This window comes from Sphaerodactylus townsendi, linkage group LG01 (genome assembly GCF_021028975.2).
Source record: "Sphaerodactylus townsendi isolate TG3544 linkage group LG01, MPM_Stown_v2.3, whole genome shotgun sequence".
NCBI classification, from domain to species: Eukaryota; Metazoa; Chordata; class Lepidosauria; order Squamata; family Sphaerodactylidae; genus Sphaerodactylus; species Sphaerodactylus townsendi.
The window spans coordinates 68,001,531-68,026,150 of NC_059425.1; the positions used below are offsets into that span (position 1 = coordinate 68,001,531).

At 42.0% G+C, this 24,620-nt stretch overlaps 1 protein-coding gene across 4 annotated transcripts in view; it reads right to left on the minus strand.

Annotated features, from left to right (window-relative positions):
- The window catches only part of BABAM2 (BRISC and BRCA1 A complex member 2), a 166,438-nt gene that overhangs the window by 127,375 nt on the left and 14,443 nt on the right, over positions 1-24,620 (minus strand). For all 4 annotated transcript variants that reach the window (XM_048513689.1, XM_048513850.1, XM_048513618.1 and 1 more), the window contains exons 4-5: positions 19,960-20,054; positions 1,274-1,468 (exon numbers count right to left, since the gene is read on the minus strand). In XM_048513689.1, coding sequence (XP_048369646.1) covers positions 1,274-1,468; positions 19,960-20,054 — 290 coding nt within the window. The remainder of the gene's footprint in view (positions 1-1,273; positions 1,469-19,959; positions 20,055-24,620) is intronic.

Below are 24,620 nucleotides of genomic sequence, written 5' to 3' on the forward strand. Positions count from 1 at the left end.
ACAGAGAGAAATTTTACTCTCTTTCTCACAATACTAAAACCAGGGGGCATACATTGAAAATGCTGGGAGGAAGAATTAGGAGTAATAAAAGGAAACATTTCTTCACGCAAAGCGTGATTGGTGTTTGGAATATACTGCCACAGGAGGTGGTGATGGCCACTAACCTGGATAACTTCAAAAGAGGCTTGGGCAGATTTATGGAGGAGAAGTCAATGTATGGCTACCAATCTTGATCCTCCTTGATGTGAGATTGCAAATGCCTTAGCAGACCAGGTGCTCGGGAGCAGCAGCAGCAGCAGAAGGCCATTGCTTTCACATCCTGCATATGAGCTCCCAAAGGTATCTGGTGGGCCACTGTGAGTAGCAGAATGCTGGACTAGATGGACTCTGGTCCGATCCAGCAGGCCCTTTCTTATGTTCTTATTTTTGCTAATGTTTATTAACCTATAAACACGGAAAACATCACCATATAGTCCAATCATCAGTTACTTCTCTTGAAGTGAGAAGGAAGTGGAAGGCTATTTACCAGCAAATACTGTTGCCACTTTCTCCATACCTTTTCTTCCTTTAGTAGGACAAGGGAAAAAGAGGAATTATCAACATTTCTCAGTGGTAGGATGTGGCCCTGTTGCTGATCCTTATACTAATACGTTTGGGATCCAACAACAAGCTTGTGCATGTTCAGCAGAACAGAAGTTGGACCTTTCATTTTTATCTTTAGCCAGTATGGTATGATATGCCAAGCCATGACCTTTAATTTCACACTATAGTTCTGGATGTAGCTGCTTATCTGGCAATCAAGTCAAAGTAAGGAATTTCACAGAAGAGGGAGGGGAGGACAGCAAAGGTAAATTGAGGAGATGGTGTTATTGTAAGAGACACGTCTAATAAATAACTTCTTCAAAGTAATGGTTAATGTTACCATAAAGAAGGAATCTCTAGAGACAGTATGGTGTAGTGGTTAAGAGCACCAGGCTTTAATTTGAAGAACATTGATTCCTCACTCCTCTAACTGAGCAGTGATCTCTGATCTGGAGATCCAGGTTTGATTCCCTACGCCTCCAAATGAAGTCACCTGGGTGACCCTAGGGTAGTCATAGTTCTCTCAGAATTCTCTCAATCCCACCTATCTCACAAGATGCCTGCTGTGAGGGGGGAAAGAAAAACAATTGTAAGCTATTCTGAGACTCCTTAAAGCTAGAGAAAATTAGGGTATAAAAATGAATTCTAGAAGCCATTATGTTATTCTACTAGTGCATCTGCAACAGCTTACCCAATTATTTTTTTTGCCAGCATAGATTTCCATGTTATCTCCATACTGAGGCTCTTCAAGTAATGTCTGATATTCAAACATGAGGCGAGAGCTCTCACGTAATCGGCTACACTGGAACTGATGATACTGTTGCACAAGTTCTTTCACAACAAGCAGGAGGCATTCAGGGTTTGAGGGATTCCACGAGGACAGGTTCTGCACAAAAAAGAGAGGAGGATCAAATTAATTCATGAATACAGGAATAACAATGTACATTCAGCAGTTGAGCAATGACTCCTCTCATTAAACTAAATCGTATGGGATTACATTTGTTTACTAGTTCACCATAATATGGTAACTCTGCAAAGTAGATTGTATTGTGAAGTCTGGTTTCTACCTAACCTATGCTGATTTTATATGAACAGAGCCAAATAGATTTGAAAAACGTTCCTTGATATGTGTCCCGAACCAGCCCCTGCTTGGAAAGAGGGCTCCCTCTCCCTCCCTTCTGAGGGCCCAGCCAGCACACTTGCTTCCACACTCCCAAACAGTGTGGTGAAGACAAAGAGCCGAGGTGAGAAGGGACGTTGGCAGGGGGGTGCACAGGAGAAAGAAATTGAAGTGCTGGGTGTTCACCCCACAGGCAGCTCCCAGATGGGGCAGAACAAGGGAGGTTACCTAGGGAACAGATGCTCTGGGGTGGCCCTGGCAACACTTGGGGAGGCAAGGCCACCTTCAGCCCAACGGGACACCCGGAGCTCATGGGGAAAAGCATGGCATTGGAAGAGGGGATGGGGACTGGTAAAAGGAGTAGAGGGGAAAGAAAGGTGGCTGGATGGGCATGGGAACCAACCAATGAGAGGCCGGACAGGTGGGCCCAGGAGCAGGTCAGGGGACCAAGTAGGGTACTGAGGGGAAAGGGTGGAGCAACCCCCTTCATAATAGGGCAGAGGAAAAGTCCAGGAAGGAAGCCAGCAGATGAGGTTCCTGGTAGCTCTGGGGAGACCTCCTGCCGAGGGAGAGAATTCAGACTCATCTTTCTCATCCTCCCTTTCCGAGGCTGATGTTCCCCTACCCTGGAAAAGGGGTGAAGAGTGGAGAAGTTTGGTTCAGGGGATCCAAAATTATGGACCCTCAAAAGCATAGCCCCAATCTCCTATTATCTCCCATTGGAAACAATGAGGGATGGGGGCGTCCCCTTTGGCAGTCCATAACTTTGGACCCCATGAACCAAACCTCACCAAACCTGGGTGGTACCATCAGGAGAGTCTCCTAAAGATACCTTGAAAGTTTGATGCTGCTAGCCTAAAAACTGTGCCCCCTGCAGGCCAAAAACTAAAAAACACAAAAAAACACAAACCTGGATTGTTTTCACCCCCAGGCGCGCACCCAGTGCAACGCGGACCCCCTGGTCCCCTTTGTAGTTTCGCCTCTGCCCTTCTCTGGGTTTAACTGAGTTAAAGGGATTGCGTGAGTGGGTCATGATCAGCATCCTGAAGCAGAGTGGGCCCAGACCACGAGGCAGGGCCTTATATAGGCCCTGCCTGGCCCACTCTGATGACATGGTCTCCTGGGTCTTGCGAGAGCATGCCAGCCAATCGGGACCTGGCCCTTGCACAGGCGTGAGCTGGGAACCGAAGCCACCCAGCCCTCACGCATGCGTGAGCCAGGAACTGAAGCCCCTTCTGCCGGCAACCGGGCTAACGGTCTTTGCTGGGGCCTCACACACACACACACACACACACACACACACACACACACACACACACACACCACGGCAATGGCGGCTGCGTATCAGGCGTGGCCACGCTTTACTGTCAGACTTTTCTGCCTCTGCATTCGGCGTAAATCTGTCACAATGACATTAACCGAATATAGACATAAACCCTGATCTTTTTACAGATTTTTTCCCCCATTGATATGCCCTCATGTACAGTGTACCTCCAAAAACTGCTCTTGCTAACTCAAAGTTTACCCATACAGACCTACTATTGGTTTAACAACTTCTAGCATGTGTCAACCAATAAAAGGAATCTAAATAAGGTTCCAAGATTGTAATATAAGTCATGGAGTAAGTGAATAGGTGATGTAATCCCCACATAGAATATGTGCATCAGATAAAGGGCAGGGGAAACAGGTTGAGGGGAATTTTTTTAATGAAATATCTCAATATGAGATACAATGTAACATACCGTAATCTATATCTATAAAAATCTAACAGTGTGTTTGTCCCTGATGGTCTCCCTCAGAAGCTGCTGGACGGATCGCCCCCAAATTTTCACAGGACATCCCTCCCTGTTGTGGGCAGGTAATCGGACCTTCACATCACCGAAAGTCCATGCCTGAGCCAGGTAAAACATCTTTTTCCTGGCACACCAGGCCATGAAGCTATCTCTGTCACCCTTCGAATGTTCGTGCAGCATGTCTGTGGCCTGAGGGCTTGGTATGAGGGCTTAGAATAGTGGTGGCGAACCTTTGGCACTCCAGATGTTATGGACTACAATTCCCATCAGCCCCTGCCAGCATGGCCAATTGGTCATGCTGGCAGGGGCTGATGGGAATTGTAGTCCATAACATCTGGAGTGCCAAAGGTTCGCCACCACGGACTTAGAATGTTCGTGCAGATGGGCAGAGATGAGCAGTGAAAACAGTAAATAGGTAATACTGGTAGGTAATACGAGTGGAAGTGAAACACATACACACTTTGCCGTGTGAGACATCAGGTGGGGTCCCCCCCCCCTCAAATGCAGGTAACTTTCACTCTCTGTGCCTCACCCACTACTACCACACAATACACATCCAGCTCATCCTTACAAACCTCACTTTGCCCTCCCTCACATCCAACCACCACTTACCCACTTCCTCACCCATATTCACCACAGCTCTCTTTTGCTAAAAGTGAGCTGGAGTTTGTCTTTTTCTTCTAAGAAAATCCACAGGGTGGGGGCGAACTAACACTATTGGCTCAGCTTCTTTTGCACATGGCCCTTTAAGAACCCAGGGAGCTGGCCTCAATTTGAGCGCCTTACCACCCTGCCTCTGCTGCCTGACTGGGATAGCCTGCTTGCCCCAGTTCTGCCTTACCCAAGCCAGAACTGTGCATGTCAACCAGCCTCATGGACAGCGGGATTCGCACTCTGGACAGTTCCGTTGTGGAATGGAAAGGGTTACCTTACACTAAAAAAACAAGACAGCACCATATAACAATGTGCATTGAAAAGGGAAAGAAGGATTCCATTTGACCGCCCCAAAAGGCTATGCTGGGGATCATTGGACCTGCATGGACATCTGTGTGGGTTGCAGACTGTGATGAGAAGAACAATTGCCACAGCAACGCGTGGCTGGGCTCGCTAGTATTATATATAGGTTCCTAGCTTGAATCCTGCTCTGCCAGATTCTGTAGCTGAAGTCGATAATTGCTACATGATCCACATATGTTTTGCAGAGATCCAACAATCAGAAGTGACCTTATCAACTTCAGTCTATCCAATTTGACAAAACCAAAGTGCACAATTTGCTGTATGAAATAAAACTTGCATTACAAGGCAAAAATCAAGCAAATGTTTTCTGCATACCTTGTGTTTCCTTCTCATGGCATTTAAGAAAACACACATTCCAGAAAACTGGTGTGAAGAATGAATACCCTCTCCCCAACATTTCCAATTGTGTTTCATCATAAATATTGTGTTAAGGGAAATGACCAGCATTTTAATAACTGACCAGCACTGAAACTGAACAATTTATATTTCCAAGTGCAATGAACACAGCCAAAGCAACACCCCCATAAACTCATTAAAAAGGAAAGAAAAAAACAGAAAGAGGAAATAGAAATTTGTTCTGTTCAAACAATATGGTTGTTCTTTTCTACAAGAAGCTGAACCATGTTGAATTAGAACAGAGTTTCTGAATAACTTCTCCGCCCCTTCACATCCATTGTAGAAACAAAAATTATTTCGCCACATGGCCATTTCATTCCAAAGCCAGCTAGATTATTTTTAATGGCAGAGAGTGGTTGGAAGAATAAAGAAAATGAGGCATACTATCCTGAACAACTTTAGTGGCAGCTTTTTTTAAAAAAAATCTTCACTGCATATAGGTACCCTAAATAAGGTTTAATGGTTGAAACATCTTTTACAAATCATATTTTTATTTCATTTTTTAAATTTTCAAATTGAACATTTATATTTTAAGTGTAAGTTTAAATATTAGTGTCTCTCCAAAGATAAACACAGATTTCAATTTAAAGTAGGTTCATTCAAAAACATGAAAAACTACATCTGTACTGACCAAATAAGAATTGTTTTTCATGCAAAAGGTTAAATGAAAAGAAAATGTGAATTTCAGTTCAAGGATTACTGTGCCATATTTCTAAATCATGCAGTGTTTAAATATATTCTTTCTAGAGTTTCAACTGTATTCATGGACTGACATGTCATCATAGGCACTCAGACCCAAGAGATGTCATCCTGCATTGCACTACGAACGTCCACTGGGTCTATCTGAATGAACTGGTATTCTCTATTTTCCCCAAAGCTTCTTTTGTGATGATACACATAAGTGCTGAGTCCCAGCACTTTTTTTTAAAGGATCTCCCCAACTGTGATTCTCATGTACTGGACCGTCACACTCAGCCAGAGAAAAGAGAAAGTAGACATACACAGACCCTGTGGGGGTGTGGGGATTGAAGCCGCCACTGTGAGGATAGACATGCAGATCTGAGTACACCATGAGTTGAGCTGCTATGGGTGGTACACATGGACCCAGGTTGGCGCAAAACTGGGAGCTCCCTGAGCTGGGTGTGCTGAAGGACCCCAGCCACTGTGACCCTGTAAGCTGGGTGGGTTGGGAACTGCCTGTTATTCTTCTTCCCCCTGGCAAGCCAGGTGAAGGGATGATTCGCCGCAGGCCCAGGCAGGCAAGGAGCTGCAACTGCCCAATGAGGAACTCATAGGGGAAGTGGGAGGGAAGAGAATTAGCACTGCGGAAGTAGCTGGTGGTTGCCTGATCTTCTTCCATCTCTTACAGGGGTAAGGAAGAAGGATGAGTAGATAAAGAAGCCACATGGGGAAATCAGGCCAGGGAACAAGACAAGATGTCACAGATCCAGGAAGGCAAGGAATCAATTTTGCCCCATGAACTGGCTAGATGTGGAGCTGAACAGAGGAGATGGTAGGGAAAAGTGGCAAGAGAAGAGTCCAGAAGAAGGAGGAAGTGGTGGTTCATAACCTCCCCTTCCTCTCCTCCCTCTTGCAGAGGAAAAGCTGCAAGAGGACCAGGAAGGGACGCAGCGTTTGCACTGGGCGCGCCCCTGGGGGTGAAAAAATTCAGGTTTATGTTTTTTGTATTTTTAGTGTTTTTTCAGTTTTTGGCCTGCAGATTTTAGGCTAGAAGCACCAAAAATTCAGGGTATCTTTAGGAGACTCACCTGATAATACCACCCAGGTTTGGTGAGGTTTGGTTCCGGGGGTCCAAAGTTATGGACTCCCAAAAGGGGTGCCTCCATCCCCCATTGTTTCCTTCTCAAGGTACCCCTTGATAATTTTTCAAGCAACCCATGTACCCATGTCTTTTATAGCTAATTTTTCAAGCAACCCTTGTACCCATATCTTTTATAGCTTTCTCTGCAGATACTGGCTAATTTCCACATTGTAAAAAAGCTTTCTCTGCTTTCTGCAGATAAACCTTAGGTTCAGGTTTTTCCCTTGTTAGTTGACAACTCTGTCAGCAAATCAACAACATAAATGTTTAGTGTATATCTGGAAATGTGAGTAGAAACAAAATTACAATGACCCTTAATTTACTCATCACTACTTTTAATTCCCAGGTAGCATTAGGTTAGGCATACCACAACTTTTCAGACTACTCTTTACACCATGGAGATAATAATACTAATCTATATTACAGGGTTCTTATAAAGATTATCAGACAATGGCCTGTATCCACCACACCATTAAGAAAAACTAAGTACCTTTTTTTCAGAGACAAGAAAGCCCTGTTCCTGAGGCTTAGCGGATTTTTGTGGTGTTTTAATTTAACTGACCTTGTTCTTTAAATAGCATTAGGAACTGTCACAGAAAACTAGAAATTTACCAGTAGAAATGATCAGCTGTAGAGCCAAAAGGAACACACATGCCATATAGTAAAGAACTTCTTTTAGTCCTGGAGGAGAGGAAAAAACCTTCTTTTCACGATATGTCCTACCAACTGTCAAAATAGGATACATTTTGGCCAGAATCCATAGAAGCACATGAAAGTGTAAATTTTGTTTTTCTGGCTGCACCATGTCACAATACATGTGTGGTGGACCTAAGGAAAATAGTGTATAAAAACTCCATCCCATATAAAGCTACTTCAAAGCTACGGGCATGCAAAGGCAGGAAAAATCTGACTGTGAAGGGTTAATTCCTCACAGATTCTGTGTATTTGAGTGACATTCAGTGAGTGGGAACAGTTAGAACTCAAGTTGTTGACAGGTTTACTGGGGGGAATTCTTGGAACAGAGAAGGTTCATACATGTTTTAGTGTCTGTATCTAGACCTGTGGTATTAGCAGGGGAAGAGTTTTGGGGGGATTCTTTGACTTGCTCAGAAGCAGCAGCAAAGACTGCATACTCTGAGACAAGGGGAAAAGACAGTGAGAAAAAGGTGAGCTCTGTTTTTTTTGTGGGGGTTACCCTTAAAGCTCAATCCTTATCTGGTGCGTGTGTTTTTGAGGGCTTACGTCCTTGTTTTTTGAGGGCTTGGGAAAGCTTTTGTCTGTATGGGAGGTTCCTTTGTTGTTGACTGTGTGTTTTCCTTAGGCTGTTGAGGGGTAGGGATTCTGTTTAATCACCAACCAATTTGAATCAACTGCCACTTGATGCCATTGGCTTTTTGACTTGCTCAGAAGCAGCAGCACAGACTCTACCCTCTAAGACCAGGGAAAAAGAAAAAGGTGAGCTCTGTTTCTTTGTGGAGGTCATCCTTAAAGCTCAATCCTTATCTGGTGTGTGTGTGTGTTTTGAGGGCTTGTGTGCTTGTTTTTTGAGGGTTTGGGGAAGGCTTGTCTGTGTGCCATAGGCGTGCGCAGTTCTTACCGATAAGGACCCATCTTCAGGGAGATAGCAAAACATAAGGTAGTGACTAGGGGCAAACGTCTTCAATCCTTAGATCACGGTCTGAAGCTCAGTGAACAGGACTGGGCTGTAAAGAAGCAAGGCTAACTTGGATTTTGGGTGGTTGAGTGTAGAAGGGAACTTTTGGAAGGGAAGCCCAAAAATCTGCTCTGCAGAATTTAAGACACTTAAATATGGATCATCAAGGAGTTGCTGCCGACACCTGCAACAGTGGAATGTCTGTTTTTCTGCCAGACGATTTTGGTAGCTACACCTGCAGCAAGTGCAAGTTGGTTACTTTGTTACAAGAAAAGGTACAGCAGCTTGAAACACAAGTATTAAGAAGAATGAGACTTTCCTGGACAGAATGGAACAGATGGTGCTGGGTGGAGAACAGACCAGGGACATCTCTGAGGAGGATGGCAGCTCTCAAACAGAGGAGGTGGGCAATTGGAGGAATGTAATCCATAGAAGCAGAAGGACCAGGGAGCATTCTGTGAATTTGAAACTACAGAATCGTTTTGAGGTTCTCTCCCTTCTCAATGAGGATAAGGAACAGGGACAGAAGGAACAGACTCAGGTCTCAGAGAATACACAAGTGACAGAAGGTTCAGCCCATGAAATATCACCTGCAAAACCCCAGAGGAGACATGTGATGGTGGTAGGGGACTCCCTGCTAAGGGGGCAGAAGCAGGCCTGACAAGATGTATCGAGAGGTGTGCTGTCTCCCTGGGGCAAAAATCTGTGAGCAGTGGTGTAGTGGTTAAGAGCAGGTGCACTCTAATCTGGGATACTGGGTTTGATTCCCTGCTCTGCCACCTGAGCTGTGGAGGCTTATCTGGGGAACTAGATTAGCCTGTGCACTCCAATACGTGCCAGCTGGTCACCTTGGGCTAGTCACAGCTCTTCGTAGCTCTCTCAACCCCACCCCCCTTCAGGATGTTTGTTGGGGGTGGGAAGGGAAGGGAGATTCTAAGTCCCTTTGAGTTTCCTTACAGGAGAGAAGGGTTGTGTATAAATCCAAACAACAACAACTCCTCCTCCTCCTCCCCTCCTCCTCCTCCTTCTTCTTTGGAAGAAGGCTTAGAAGACTTATCAAGTCCACTGACCATTATCCCTTCATTTTAACCTATGTCGAAACAAATGACACTGCTAGACATTGCTTTCGGGACATCAGAAAGGATTTTGAGGCTCTCTGAAGAAAGCTGAAGGAACTGGACACACAGGTTGTCATTTCATCTCTAGTTCCAGTTGAATCATATGGGCCCAGGTATGAAAGAAGAATAGTGGAGGTGAATAGCTGGCTTCGCAGGTGGTGCCGCCAGGAAAGTTTTTAGTTTCTTGGACCATAGTCTGCGGTTTCATGAAGAGCAGCTACTGGCAAGGGATGGGTATTACCTCACAGCTGTAGGGGAGAACATTTTTGCTAGGAGATTGACAGACCTTTTCAGGAGGGCTTTGAACTGAGTGAAATGGGGGAGGGAGACAATATTCAGGTGGGAAAGAGTTCACCTAGTACTAGTGAGAATAGGCTAAATGTTATAGAAAGAGCTGAGTGAATATTTCAAAAATCCAGCAGTAAGGGGAATAAAACCTTAAATAAGCACCCATGGGGCATAAACCAAAGGCTTAGATGTTTCTATACAAATGCACAAAGTATGGGTAATAAACTGGATGAACTGGAACTCTTAACACAGCATAATCAGTATGATATATCAGGCATCACTGAAACCTGGTGGGATGAATCTCATGACAAGAATGTAATAATTAAAGGGTACAACCTATTCCAGAGAAATAGATCAACTAGGAAAGGTGAAGGAGTAGCACTCTATGTCAGGGATGATTACACCTGTGAGCAGGTCCATGACTTAAATCTTGGGAACCAGGGTAAAAATTAAGGGGGAGAAAAACAAAAGTGATCTCATTGTGGAGGTCTACAGACCCTGGAGCAAGACTGAAGAGTTGGATGATGCCTTCCTGGAGCACATGATGAAACTTTCATAAACAAGAGAAATAGTAGTAATGGGAGATTTCAATTATCTGGATATTTGCTGGGAGTCAAACTCTGCCAAGACTACCTGGCCCAACAATTTCCTCACTTGCCTTGCAGACAATTTCATGGCCCAGAAGGTGGATAAGGCAACAAGCGATCGGCTATTTTAGATCTGCTCCTAACCAACAATGATAACCTGATTAGTGGGGTGGAAGTGGTAGGTGGGAGCGACCACGTTCTCCTGGAGTTCGTTATACAATAAAAAGGGGATGCCAAGTCTAGTCAGACACATGTTCTAGACTAAAACAGCTGATTTCAGTAAAGTTAAGAAACCACTTAACTATGGGTGTGATCCCATGGTTAAGAATACTAAAAGAGAAGGGAGTACAAGATGGGTGGGAGTTTCTTAAAAGTGAGATCTTGAAGGCACAATTTCAAACAGTTCCAAGGAAGACAAAAAATGGGAGTGTTCAAAGAAACCAGGATGGATGTCTACAGAACATGGAATTCAGTCAAATAGCCAAGACATGTAGGGAGAAAGTCAGAAAAACTAAAGCTCACAATGAGCTCAGACTTGTGAGAGATGCTAAAAACAATAAAAGGGGCTTATTATCTATGTTATTATCTAGGTTAGATAAACATAGCTAAAGTTGTAATGCTTCCAATACTGCAAAATCCACTTATCTTGCACTTATCTCATTCACACCAAATGAGAAGTTTATCACGGGTTCAGCAAGATACATCATTCACCTTACACTTAGAAGGAGGAGGTACTATTGCATCTTTAATTTAACTTTATTCTATTCATCTCCAGAGATTTGGGGGAAAACATCACAATCCAATTCATGCTTCCCCTCTGTTTGTCCCCTACGATTGAAGCCTCTGGGCACCTCTGGAATTCTCCAACCTTTTTGAGCCTCTGAGCACCTCTAGAATTCTGAAAAAAAAACCTCTTATAGTAACTCTTCACCATTTCAGACAGAAACTCTGTTTTACAGGATGACTTTTTAAATGAACATATTGTTTAAAAATATTTTTGCATACACATAGCTTACCTTCAGTCACACAGTATGTAATGTGCTGGCAGCTGCCACCAAAGAACTTTTAAAAGATCTGCACAGCAAATCACATCTCCAAAGACCAATCAGAGCCCCTGCTGGGCAACAGCTGCACCTGTCTTTGTCTACCTTTTAAAAACACTTGGCAGGCACCATGGTGTCCACAGGTATCATGTTAGAAACCCCTGTTTTAAGCCATTCAGCTCACAGGAAGAACTGTTAAACTAAAATTAAACAGGAAGATCACCACTCAATGTTAAGAGAAAGAACCAAAGGGTTTTGTGTGTGTGTCATTGTGCAAGATGACGCCCAATTGAAGTTCTATATGGATATGATCAGTGCTTGAATTTCATTGTATCTGATGACCACTCATCCCAACCCCAGCAGTCACTTTTGGCTCAAAGACTTTTAATGGCTGGTTAAAACCTAAGGTTAAATTGCCTGGATAATACTTTTGCACCTGACAAGTCATCTCCATACATGGCCAGTTCTAATGCTAGGAAAGATCTGCACAAGACACAATTCTATCTGGTCAATAAGAAAATAGTTTTTAATTAATGAAACTTGTTTTTCTTAAGAATCTTCTTAAGCATCCAGGTTGCTGGAATATCTTCCAGGAACGTGACTTTGAAGAAGACAGCTTGATACTGTTTTTCCTGGCTACACTACAGAAAACAGCAAGTGTACTTTTTCATGTTTTTAGGGGAGGGGAGTAAAATTAAGCACAGTAATTGTCAAGGATAATAAATGTCAGGAAACACAAGACATCAAGCCCTTGATAGTTAATATGCTTAAACTTATGCAGAGTTATTTTTCACTGATTAATCACAAGTATGACACAAGTTCAACATGAAAGCATAAATGAGACTTGACTAATTTACAGTGATATGCTTTAGAAACACTCTCTATTAATAATCTATTTCAACAAACATTTTATTTTGAAGCAGTTCTGTGATATTTTCCAATGGCACATACAGAAAGGCAAAATGAAATGAAGTCATCTGAAAACTGGCCAGTTCTCTGTATACATTGTATACATTAATCCCTTCAGCTGTCTCATATTTTTACATTATTTCTGCTGCGTCTATATGGGAAACTCCTGGATCTGTTTACACATTACATTTTCAGGTGCACATCCAAGCTATTTTAAATATACAGTGGAACCTCGGTATTCGCCGGTAATCCATCCGGCGATGGCTGGCAAACACCGAAAACGATGTAACCCGAGGTGCGGTAGTTTGGCGCATAGCGCTAACGGCAAGTTTGTTAGCTATAGAGCTAAATTCTGTTTGGCGCACAATGCAACTTGGCGTTTCGCGTGAGGCTCGAGAAGTTTCAATGGAAAAACCCGAAGAAGCCTTCTCGGTTGCGGAAGGTGGCGCACTTCCGATTGCGGAAGGTGGCGCACGGTGATCGGTGATCTCCGAAATCGATGATTACCAAAGGCGTCGATTTCCGAGGTACCACTGTACATCTAAGGATGCAAAGTGTTAACATACATACAGAGGCAAATACATGCATCATACAAATACACTTATCAGGGAATAAGGTTGAGGGAGGCGAATATTTGCTCTGAATAATGTATGAACCAACCATAAACCCATACCATTAACCTCTTTAACATTCATAGAGAATCCTTGAAATTGCCCTAACTGTGACTTTTCTTGCTTTTTGTTTGTTTTTGATTGAAATAATATTAAGCATTTCAAAGTGAAACACAGACAGATAAACTAGATGTGACTCCTATGCATGATTGGGATGTTCCATGTTGAGTTTATCAGTGGGGGGGGGGGGCTTTTTTTGGTGTAAACAGCCATGGGCAAAAGAAGAAAAAGTCAGGGCAGCATATTAAACCTTTCCTTTGTTTTTTCCCCTTTCTAACAATGCAATCCTAAGCAGAATTACACACTTATTTCAACAGTTTGTATTTACAGCTTAACATACTATTGTAATTGATGCCTATTTCCTGATGCCAGGAATTAAGGCTACATGATGTTAATTAGAGAAAACTTATCAAATCAAAAGCAACCCTCTGAGAACAATTCTTCTGTTACAAAAATTGGCAGAAATTGCAAATAAAAAATGATCTTGAGAAGGTTATTGGATCCAAGATTCAAGCAAAATAAGTATTTTACTTGCATATTCATGAGTGATTAGTGACTTTCTTTCCAGAAATTATGATCCAGTAATATGAGTCTTAAAAACACAAAGCTGTTAATTTAAACACATTCATCAGTTGAAAAAGAGGAAGGAAAGGGAAGATGGGGCTTTCGACTTCTAAAATGTGGTTTCAGAAAGCTAACAGGATGAACATTTGGTAACGTTCAAAAATGTTCTGAATGTCTGTATGAAAAGGCAGTAAATATATAAAAGCAAAATCTTTATGCTGTGAGTCAAAATCAAATTACTTTAACTGAAAAATTATGTTACTGTATTTGAATGCCATGGAACAATATTAGGATTAAGTAGTTTGCTACAAAAGCCTTTTAAAATGATAATCTCCACCCTCACACCACCACGCATGCCATTCTGTACACCTCTTAATTAAGCTTGGGTGACACTTTTGTACCTGACAAGTCATCTCCATACATGTGGTATGGCCAGTTGTAATGATAGGAAAGCTCTGCACTCATATAAAGCAATGTTTCAAGAATTCTTCCATTTTTAAAATAATCATACTCAAGGAAGAAGTGTTGCAGAGATGTACACTTCTTTCTTGCATGGTCACACAATCATTCCAGCCATTCATAATTATTTTATTTATTTTCAGATTTTATACCGCCCCTCCCCCAAAGGGCTCTAGGCGGTGTAACCTGCACAAACAGTAAATTAACTGCACAAACAGCAACTGCTTGGCATACAACTTGAAGATAAGTATAAAAACGTATCTATCTGAGCAGTAGATTCAAGTCCAGTGGCACCTTAGAGAGCAACAAGATTTTCAAGGTATAAGCTTTCAAGCCTTTGTCAAACATGAGTTGGAATGGAGATCTCTAAGTCCTTATATCCAATTGATAAGGTGGGAGGGGTGTTACAAAGAAGGAACTCAAGATAGGGAAGTACAATGAATACAGTAATCAACTTGATTAGAGCAGAGGGGAAATTAATGGGGACAAAAATAAGCATCTGTAATGAGATAAGAATCCTAGTCACTATTCAGCCCTGTGGTGTCCATTGTTCTGAATTTGTTGTTCTGAAGAATTTCCACTGCAAAAATAAATGACCTACCAAAATTATTTTTTTCATTCAAATGTTACCAATATGTACAGAAGAAAAACCCCTGAATGAATAGCAGAAACAGATGGACAAGTTCATATGGACAGGTACAAATCCAAGAATCAGATTCAAAGTTCTACAAAATGAGAAAAAGAGATGAGGACTAGCAGTACCTAATATTATGTCATATAATCAAGCAGCTTGTGTGGTTTGGATTGTGGTCTGGATCCAGACCACAGGGTAATAAAATTAGAAATGGTAGGGCTGGAAGAAGGATTACATAAATGTTTATGGATTTTTAAAAATTAATTTAAAATAGTATAGTGAAAATGGAAGTCATGTAATCAAAAATGGATTACTTAGAATTTGGGAAACTATGAAAAAAATCAGCACTCTAATATCTCCACTAATGTCTCCCTTAGAGACTTATTATGAAAAGAAAGTGAAGAAAAATAATGATTTTCTAACATATGGAGAAATGGCAGACACTCAAGGAGACATTAATTCTTGGCAAAAAATAATAAAGGATGAAAGCAAACAATTTCAATGGTTATATTTTCAATGAGTTTCAAGACTAAGAAAGGAAATTAATACATCAGGAGGTATAATAAGGGGACTGACAAGTGAAAACATGCATGGTCAGATAGATGCAAATCTTTGAGGAAGAAATATTTTTTCAACAATGGTACCTTATGGCCGAAATGAATGAAATGTATAGCTAGCCAAACATTGAGAGAAAATTGGTACAAGATGTTTTATCGGTACTGCATCGTTTCCAAGGGCACTGAGAAGATTGACAAGAATTATAAAGGGAAATGCTGGAAATATAAAGAAGTGGATGGTTCCTTTTTAATGCATGTGGTAGACTTGGACAAAAGTTTAATTTAAAAAAATTCATGCAGAAATTCAGAAACTTTTCAAAATTGTATGCTATGGATCCCAAAACCTTATCACTAGGCATACTGCCAAAAACATCCCATAGATCTCAGAAAAACTGTTTTGGTATTTGATGACAGCAAACAGACAGAATAGTACATGTAACAAAATAGAAAGCAGAAGAGTGCCCAAGCCAAAAGAAGTGAGAAAATAAACCAGTGAAGTATGCAGCAAAAGCAAAATGAACAAACGTTGTGAATAAACAACCGAAGAATTTCAAGATAAATGGAAAATGTATTATTTATTTTATTCAGAAAAAGGTGAACTGTGAAAGATATCACTGAAATGATGTGCATACATTATCAGTAATCTTTATGACATACTATACTGAAGAGGGATTTAAAGGGAAGTAGACATAGATTTAAACATATTATTTAAGATCATAATAATATGTCAACTCAGTGTAAGAAAATAGTTGCCATCCATTAGGATTTTTAACTTATTTTAGACTATCACAATTTATATTATAGCACTGTTTAACAGAATTGCCAAGATTATCACATATTGCACATTTTTGTTAGATTACTATAAGTACCATTTACATGGTTATGAATTTTTATAGTCAATAATAGCCATTAATAGCAATAGTTTACTGATTTTTAGATATTATACATATCGTCTTTTTCTTTCTCTCTTAGAGTCCCATCCAAAGAGGGGTTGCTGAATCCACCCATGGGAATGGTGGGGGTGGCCGTGCTGGTGAATTTGCCCTCTCTGGAGCACTTACCCTAGCGGAGGGGTGAAACCGCCGCCACCATCGCCCAACAATGGAACATGGCACAGGACACTGTGGCAGCCTCCATGCACCTCCACCAGTGTGGCGGGGCTGGGGGAGGAGCCAATAATAGTCAGCTCCCTCCCAAACTTTGCTGGTACTGTGCCAGCAGGCCACAATTGGGACTTAAGCCAGCCTTTTGGCTGGCATATGTGGCCCATTGAGTCTTCTCAACAACGGGGAGGCTATCACATTTTGCAAGCATCGACACCACAGCCCACCACCTGCATTGTAGATGGGGCTGCCCATCTTTAGAATTAATTATAACTACTGTTTTGATTCTATTTCCTTTTTCCTGTTCTGTTTATTCATACTTATAAAGAATTAAAAATATTTTTAAACAAACAAAATGCTGGAGAAGTTGTAAAACTGATCTTACCTAGGTAAAAGTGTTTCTCATATATATTATTCTTGATCAAATGTAGCTGTCTCTAGCCATATCAACTGTATTAACAACAAAGCCAAATTTTACAGGCAAATGATGATCTGAGGTGCCCTGACCTGGATGGGCCACTCTAGCCTGATCTTGTCAAATCTTGGAGGCATCCAGAGTTGATGCTTAAGACCGTACTATAAAGACTGTTACTATATATGGAGCAAAAAATGCCAGATATTCCACCTGGATTCAGAAAAGGAAGAGGGACTAGAAATCATAATGCAAATTTACAGTGGTTACTGGAGCATATGAGAATATTTCAAAGAAAATTAGACTGTGTTTCATTGATTACAGCAAAGCTTTTGACTGTGTGGATCATAAAAAGCTACAGTAGGTTCTAAAATAGGTAAGTCACAATATCAGACTGTTTTGATGTGCAACCTGTATGCTAAACAAGAGGCTTTTGTTAGGAGAAAATACAGAGAAACAGATTAGTTTCCAATCAGCAAAGGTGTCAGAAAAGGTGTATTTTATCTCTCTAGCTCTTCAGTTTATATGTAGAACATATTATAGGAAAGCTGGATTACATTCAGATGATAGTGGAAGGAAAATTGGTGGAAGGAGCATTAACAGTTTGAGATATGCAGATGACACCACATTACTCTTAGGAAATAGTAAAGACTTGAAGGAATTACTGATGAAGGTTAAAGCAAAAGGTACCAAACAGGAATACAGATGGATCCCAAGAAGACAATAGTAATTATATCTGGATAATTATTCAACTGCAACCAAGAAAGTAAAAGGAGAGTTAGTCTGGGAAGGGTAGTGATGAAGGAGATAGAAAAGATTTTCAAATGAAAGGATACATTGCAGGTGCCCAAGGTCAAGATACATTATACTATAATGTTCCACATTACTATGTATGGGTATGAAAGCTGGACAATGAAGAAATTTGGCAAGAAGCAAGTTGATTCATTTGAAACGTGGTATGAGGGAGAGTTTTATGGACACCATGACTACCTAAAAAGACATATCAGTGTATTCTAGATGAATTCAAGCCTGAAGTCTCCATAGAAGCTACTGATATGGCATACTTCATACTTATCATACTTCAGTTACATTTTGAGAAGGCAAAACTCACTGGAAAGGACAATAATGCTAGAAGACGCTGAAGGCAGCAGGCAAATAGGAAAATCCAACATGATTGACTCAATCAAGGTAACCACAGGCCACAATTTGCAAGATTTGAGAAAGGCAGCTAACGGTAGGTCATTTTGGAAGTTATTAATTCATAGGAGTGCCATTAGTCAAAACCGACCCGGTGGAACTTAACATGCACGAGTAGAGTTGGAAAAAGGTTCCCTCCCTGTCCTCCCCATCATGGGCCCAACTGGCAAACGTACCTGTGTGTTCCCAGGCCATAGCCACAAGAAGAAGCTAAGTGGGGAGCCAAGACAATAAGGGATAGCAGCAAGAAGGTGCCTGGGGGAAGAGGAGCGGCACATCAGACTCCCACCCTGCAAACAATGTTCAGGTGGGGCAAGAAAAGAAAGTCAACCACAAGAAGGGGCACGCAAGGCCAGCCACCCCAAGACTGGGGCAGGAACAGAAGAAGCAATCTGAACAACACCAGCAACAGGACTGGCCTCAGCCCATCGACATTCCAGAAACCTGTGGGGAGATGCCATGGTCTTGGAGTGAGCCTGGGAGAAGGGGGCAGGGGCAGGGAAAGAGTTAGAGGAGGTGGTGAGAGAAAAGAATGGCAGAGGAATCAGCCAATGAGAACCGGGGTAGGCAGGCTTGAGAGCAGACCACAGGACTGAATTGGGGGAAGGGGGTAGAGCAACCCCCTTCAAAAGAAGGCAGGCAACAAGGCCATGGAGGGAGCTCTCAGGAACCTTTCAGCCAAGGAAGAAGATTATTCAGATTTGTCTTCCTCTCCCTCCATTTCTGAGGCCAAGGCCCCTGCCCAGTAGTGGGATTCAAATAATTTAACAACCGGTTCTGATGGTGGGATTCAAATAATTTAACAACTGGTTGTTTACAAGCACCATTTTAACAACCAGTTCTGCCGAAGCGGTGCGAACCTGCTGAATCCCACCACTGCCCCTGCCCTAGAGCAAGAGGCAAGACCTGGAGGGGGAACACGGCTCACAGTAAGGGGCAGATTAACAACTACCTCTCTACTATAAAACAAATCCAATTTCATACCCAAACAACATTTAACAAAAACGAGTCTAAATGACAACCATCCCCGCAGAAAGAAAATTACTTCTAGGAAGCCAGAGTGACAACCTATGTAGAAGACGGAACAGCGCAAACCCAAACACAACTAGTTCATTTTGTTCGAAACTGTTGAATGGCAGGTTTCACAGAGGAAACTTTTAAAGTGTGTAGTACAGTTAACTTCATTGTGGTATCCCTGTATGCCAATGTGCCTACCAGCATGTTTTCTGCTATCCATTTCTATTTTCTTCAAAGTAAGGAGCCAATCCTAGCTTTCTTCCATCTCACTAGAGCAGGAAGTGCTTTAGATAGGCCCAGAAATCGCTGCCACCAGAATAGCTGCTTGCAGCCATCTAATATTTTCTGAGTAGTGCCAGTTCCCCTTGACAGCCACTGCAAAAGTATATACAATAAGGTAGTAAGTAGTAGTACAATAAGGTAATGAATGTGTGTCATGGCGTGTCATGGTCCAGTGCCCCTGGAAAAAAGCTTAACCTCCACTTTCCAGTGCTGTTATCTCCAACCAAGTTGCTATTAAGTATTTTCATTTTTAAATATGGGAGATGAGATGCCTTCTTGAATCTCCTGCATCACATTTAGGTTGGCCTTTGAAGTCACCTTTTAAAGTGAATGCAAAAGAGCAGGCTAGTTCCCACACAGATTTCTCTCATACATAGACACAGTACAGTATCCATTATCTAGTCATAATATTTTATACACACTATACAGCAGTTAAAACGGATAGGCAATATTATCTCCTGTTTAAAATATAATAGATACAACAGTACAAGGTAGACCTATTTATACCCCTCTCTTTTAAAAAAGCCGAAGGTAGTTAACAATGATTAAAAGGACACAGGTACATCATCAGAAAATGTAATAATAACAGCAAGTAGCCCACCAGCACCAAATGTAGTCTGGAACAAGGTACCGGTTCATGCTTGCTAAAGTAAGGGAAGAGAGGGACTCACACACTTTCTGGGGGATAAAGTTGAAAAGCCAAGAGGGTTCTTGAACAATGCAGGTGTACTCACATGTAGGGCAGAGGGATCAGGGAGGAATTCAGCATCTTCTCCAAAGATGAAGTCAGGTGGCAGTTCTGGATAGTGAGCATTAAAAATTATATCCCCTAAAAAAGAAACAAAGAAGGAAAATACCTTAACTGTTGTCGAGGAAAAGTCAATGAACACTTTTTATGAAAAAAATACCCCTTTGATATGCAAATTACACAGAAATTCAACTGCCTTAAATCTTAGGCTGGAAAATGTAGTTATTCTTTTATTACTCTACTAATTCCTTAAAATAATTGTCCAAAACAATATTATGAGGAATATCTGAAAATACCTGTAGAATTCTGACACAGGGTGGCTGGCACAATCACAAAATGGCTGCCACAGAAGATGGAGCCAATTACAAAATGGCTGCTGCAGGAGGCAGAACTACAAAATGTCAGGGAATAAGTTAAATACATAAGTATAATCATAACAATTTGACATTTCAGGCAAAAGTGTTGTTCAACAGGATGCCTATTAATCTGCCCAGTCAATTAGAAGCCCTGGTGGGGAAATGGTCTACCTAACCCCTCCCACTTCCTAAATGTGGTTGGCAGGGGCCAGGAAAGGTGTTGGCAGGTGCTTTGGTGCCTATAAGTACTACGTTAGGAACTGTTGCGCTACGAAAATAATAGTTCAAAACTTCTCCCAGATTTTTTGATCCAGAATTGATATATCTTGCAACTAGCAGATGACGAAACAGCATATCTCCAAGATTCTCTGGTGGAGCACCACTGTTGCGCAACGCTGTGCTTCAGCTGTGTATTGGCATGGCAACAGCAGAGCAACACTAGATCAAGCTGCAAGAAAAGGGGTGGACCCAGGGGCGTGGCAGGAGCCACTCAGCTGCCTAAATCATTCCAGCCTCAACAACAGGCAGAAAGTTACATAATTAAATGCCATAGTATAGCCCTTAGGCTGCCATATAACAGGACAGGACAGGCACTTTCCAGCAGCACAGTCCCACTCAAATGCCCCAAGTAGAGAGCAGAATGCCAACTACAGCTGCAATCAACCACCCCAGTAGTGGCCAAATCCCTCCCCCTCACTCAATCACCTCTGCTCCAGCACTGCATAAACCCTGGCCAGGATACCTCATAGTTCCCCAAATTGGGACTCTGCCTCAGAGATCTCTGCCATTCACAAGTAGAGTACACAGAATTGCATTTCAGTGGTGCAAAAGGCACAGAGAGGACATTTAGTATCACTGAGGGAACACTGAACATGAGAAGAAAAGAGAAAAGAAGAGTTTGGATTTATACTCCAGCTTTCTCTCCTACAAGAAGACTCAGTTGCAAACTCCTTTCCCTTTCGCTCCCCACAACAGACACCTTGTGAGGTAGGTGGGTTTGATAAGAGTTCCAAAGAATTGTGAGTAGCCCAAGGTCACCCAACAGGCAACCTGTGTAGGAAAGAGGAAACAAATCCAGTTCACCAGAAGAGTTCGCAGTTCATGTAAAACAGTAGGGAATCAAACCCGGTTCTCCAAATTAGAGTCCACCTGCAAAGTCTAATTAGCAAAGGCTAATGTGTCATAATTACATAATGTGTCAACCCAAAGGAAAGACATGTGAGCAGGGGTGGGAATCCAGCTGCCCTAGTCCAGCAACCAGCACCTGCCTCCCCCAACATCAGGCACAATCTTGATAGTGCAGGTCCCACAACCAAGGCTAGCTGTATGTATGCACTGTGGGATAACCCAAACCAGGCTCTTTCAGCACTATGTCTTATGACATGAAATGGAATATACTCTCCAAGAAAGCTGTCTATAATGTGTGTATGAATGTGTGGGGGGAGGGGGGAGAAGGGGGATGATTGCAGTCCTGCACTGGTGTATTAACACACTCCTTTGCCACAGTACCCCCTCTCGCCAGGTTCTATGTGACTGGCAGCTGCCCCACTATGCTCTGCAGATCACCTGGCCAGGATACCAGGGGACTGTTGCTGAAGGATGCTGTTGCTTTCTGACCACTAGCTCTTTAAGGGGGGGGGGTGGCATTGAGAGCAAGTGACCATATCAGCTGTGTCACACACAGAAGTTAGGAACCAAAAGGCTGAGAAAGAAGAAAAAATAAAAATATATAATATACTTTTGTATTTCACAGTGCTTAATAACTAAAATTAAAAACAAGTCACACTAGAACCCAAATTAAATGTTTTCACAACAGGTGAACCTCCAATGTATAACACTTATATAGTCAAGAGTACATATGTACTCTTGACTACAACGAACTGACACGTGTTCACCCAAAAAGCGTTTTCTTCAGAGGTCAGTAAAATACACACACGCATAAACAAGCATCTTTCAAAATTATTGAACTAAAAATTCTTATTCAGGTCGAGAATATGCATTCTACATGCATTCATAGTGAATAGTACCTCCCAATAAAAATACAATTAGGTACTATACATATCAAGAAGTCATCTTGCTATGCTGTTTGTGCATTGTAAGGGGTACATGTGGTTATATTCCCTGCAAAATGTCCACAGGGAACAGGCCAGTGGGACCACTTCTGTATCAGCAGTTCACCACCACCACTGCAGCAATTCTCAACGTATGCTGCTATTATATTACAGTACCATCACAATTTATATTTGGTTAGATCCTAAGGACAACACAAGTGGATCCTTCCCACCTTCTATCCCTAGTGCAATCTGTTGTGTTCCCCCCATGCCACCACAATGCAAGTCAGTACATTAGGCAGGTGGGACATGGGTGTCTGTTGTAGGAAGGGGGAACTGGTGAAAATCACTTTGATCCTTGCATGAGCAGAAGTGCCACTTTACTAATGGAAAAACCCAAAAGAATTTCATTACAATATTCTTCTTATCATATTGATCTGTATGGACTGGGCAAACAGTTTCTCTTAAGTGAGCATTTTAAAAAAGTTTTGTCTGACGCAATGGTTCATAACTTTTTTTCACTTGTGTACCCCTTGCAGTGGTGTAGCACCAAGGGGACGGGGGGTGCACAACACACTGTGCGCACACCAGTGAGGGGGTGTGGTGAAGGCATTCTGGTGGTATTCCAAGGCATTCTGTGGCAGGGTGCAGGGCACATGCGTGTCCTGAGCACAGTTCCTCCTCGCTACGGTTCTGACCCCTTGGCAACCCATTTCCCTGAAACTCTACCTCCATATTAGCAAACCCATTATGTAATTTTTTTCACATATCTCCAAACACTCTGGCACGTACTCCTAGATAGAAGTCTACCCCAGGTTTGGAGTCACTGGTCTAGAGCAGGGGTAGGGAACCTGCGGCTCTCCAGATGTTCAGGAACTACAATTCCCATCAGCCCCTACCAGCATGGCCAATTGGCCATGCTGACGAAGAACTGATAGAATTCTAGTTTCCTGAGCATCTGGAAAACATGAGTTCTACCCTGATCTAAGATCCCAGCCGATAAATTAGAACTATATTCTATCAGCTTACCAGCATGGCCAATTGGCCATGCTGACAGAGGCTGATGGGAATTCTAGTTCCTGAACATCTGGAGAGCCGCAGGTTCCCTACCCCTGGTCTAGAGTGTTGCTGAAGTCTTTACCTATGTTTGCATAAGGCAGTGCAGGTGTCAGAACCAGAAAACTGAAGTGGTAATTGCAATGCTCCTTTTTGCAAAGTTTCATTTTCAGACATTTCAACAGTAACTCATGTGCGGCCCAGAAGTACTTGCCGAGATGCTGGTACATGTGGATATCACGGCATCTCATCAATGTTTTGTTCCTGATTCTCATGTGCAACATGCCACAGCACCTGGCACTGACTCTCTGAAAATGATTCCAGGAGTATAGCAGCAGTTTGAAATAAGCTTTCTTGCAGTTCCTTCTTCTGTTGTTTTCCACAGAATAATTTGGATGTTGAGGAGTAAGAATATTAATGAGATTAATCACTGCGCATGGCTGGGCTGTACATCCACCCAGCCTTGTCAAGAAATCTCCCAAGCAAGTAAGTGGCTATTTATTCCTCATTGCATCAGAAACCCCTAAAGAATGTGATAATGTTTAATGCTGAAGCCTGGCTTTTTAATACTAAGAAATTTTTTTACAAGTGAAATCAATTTCTCAAAATAATAAGACTGGATAAAAATCACAGATGTGAAAGGTAATGGACTCATGACCTCTTTTCATCAGGTTTCCCAGACTGAAACACAGATTACTACTTTACTTCAATTTTATCTGCTACCAGAACATGCCAGAGACCTGAGGGTTCATGAAAGAGTTTGTGGAATGTGCCAAAATCCTGGCCAGATTAGTGAAGTATAAACCTGGCCAGATTAGTGAAAACATGCACAAAATAGCTCCTAGTAAACATTTTGAAAATATTTACAGTTCTCTTGCTGTTTTAGAAATGTGCAAGGCTTTTTTTCATGTTGAACTGAACTACGTATGGATAAAGTGTGCTACCACAGATAGATTAACATAGCACAATTTCAGTTTTGTCAATGACTTCAAAGGGACAAATAAAACAACTATTTGTAAATATGATAGGAAAACAGATGGTGCAGCTGTACTTCCAAAATGCCAACTGGTTAACAAGCCACAGCACAATACCTGGATATGCAGCATGGCAACTGATGATCTGCACAAAACTGATCTGTTACAAAGAGGATGTAGAAGTAGCCACAAAGGAAGCAGGCACTTCAG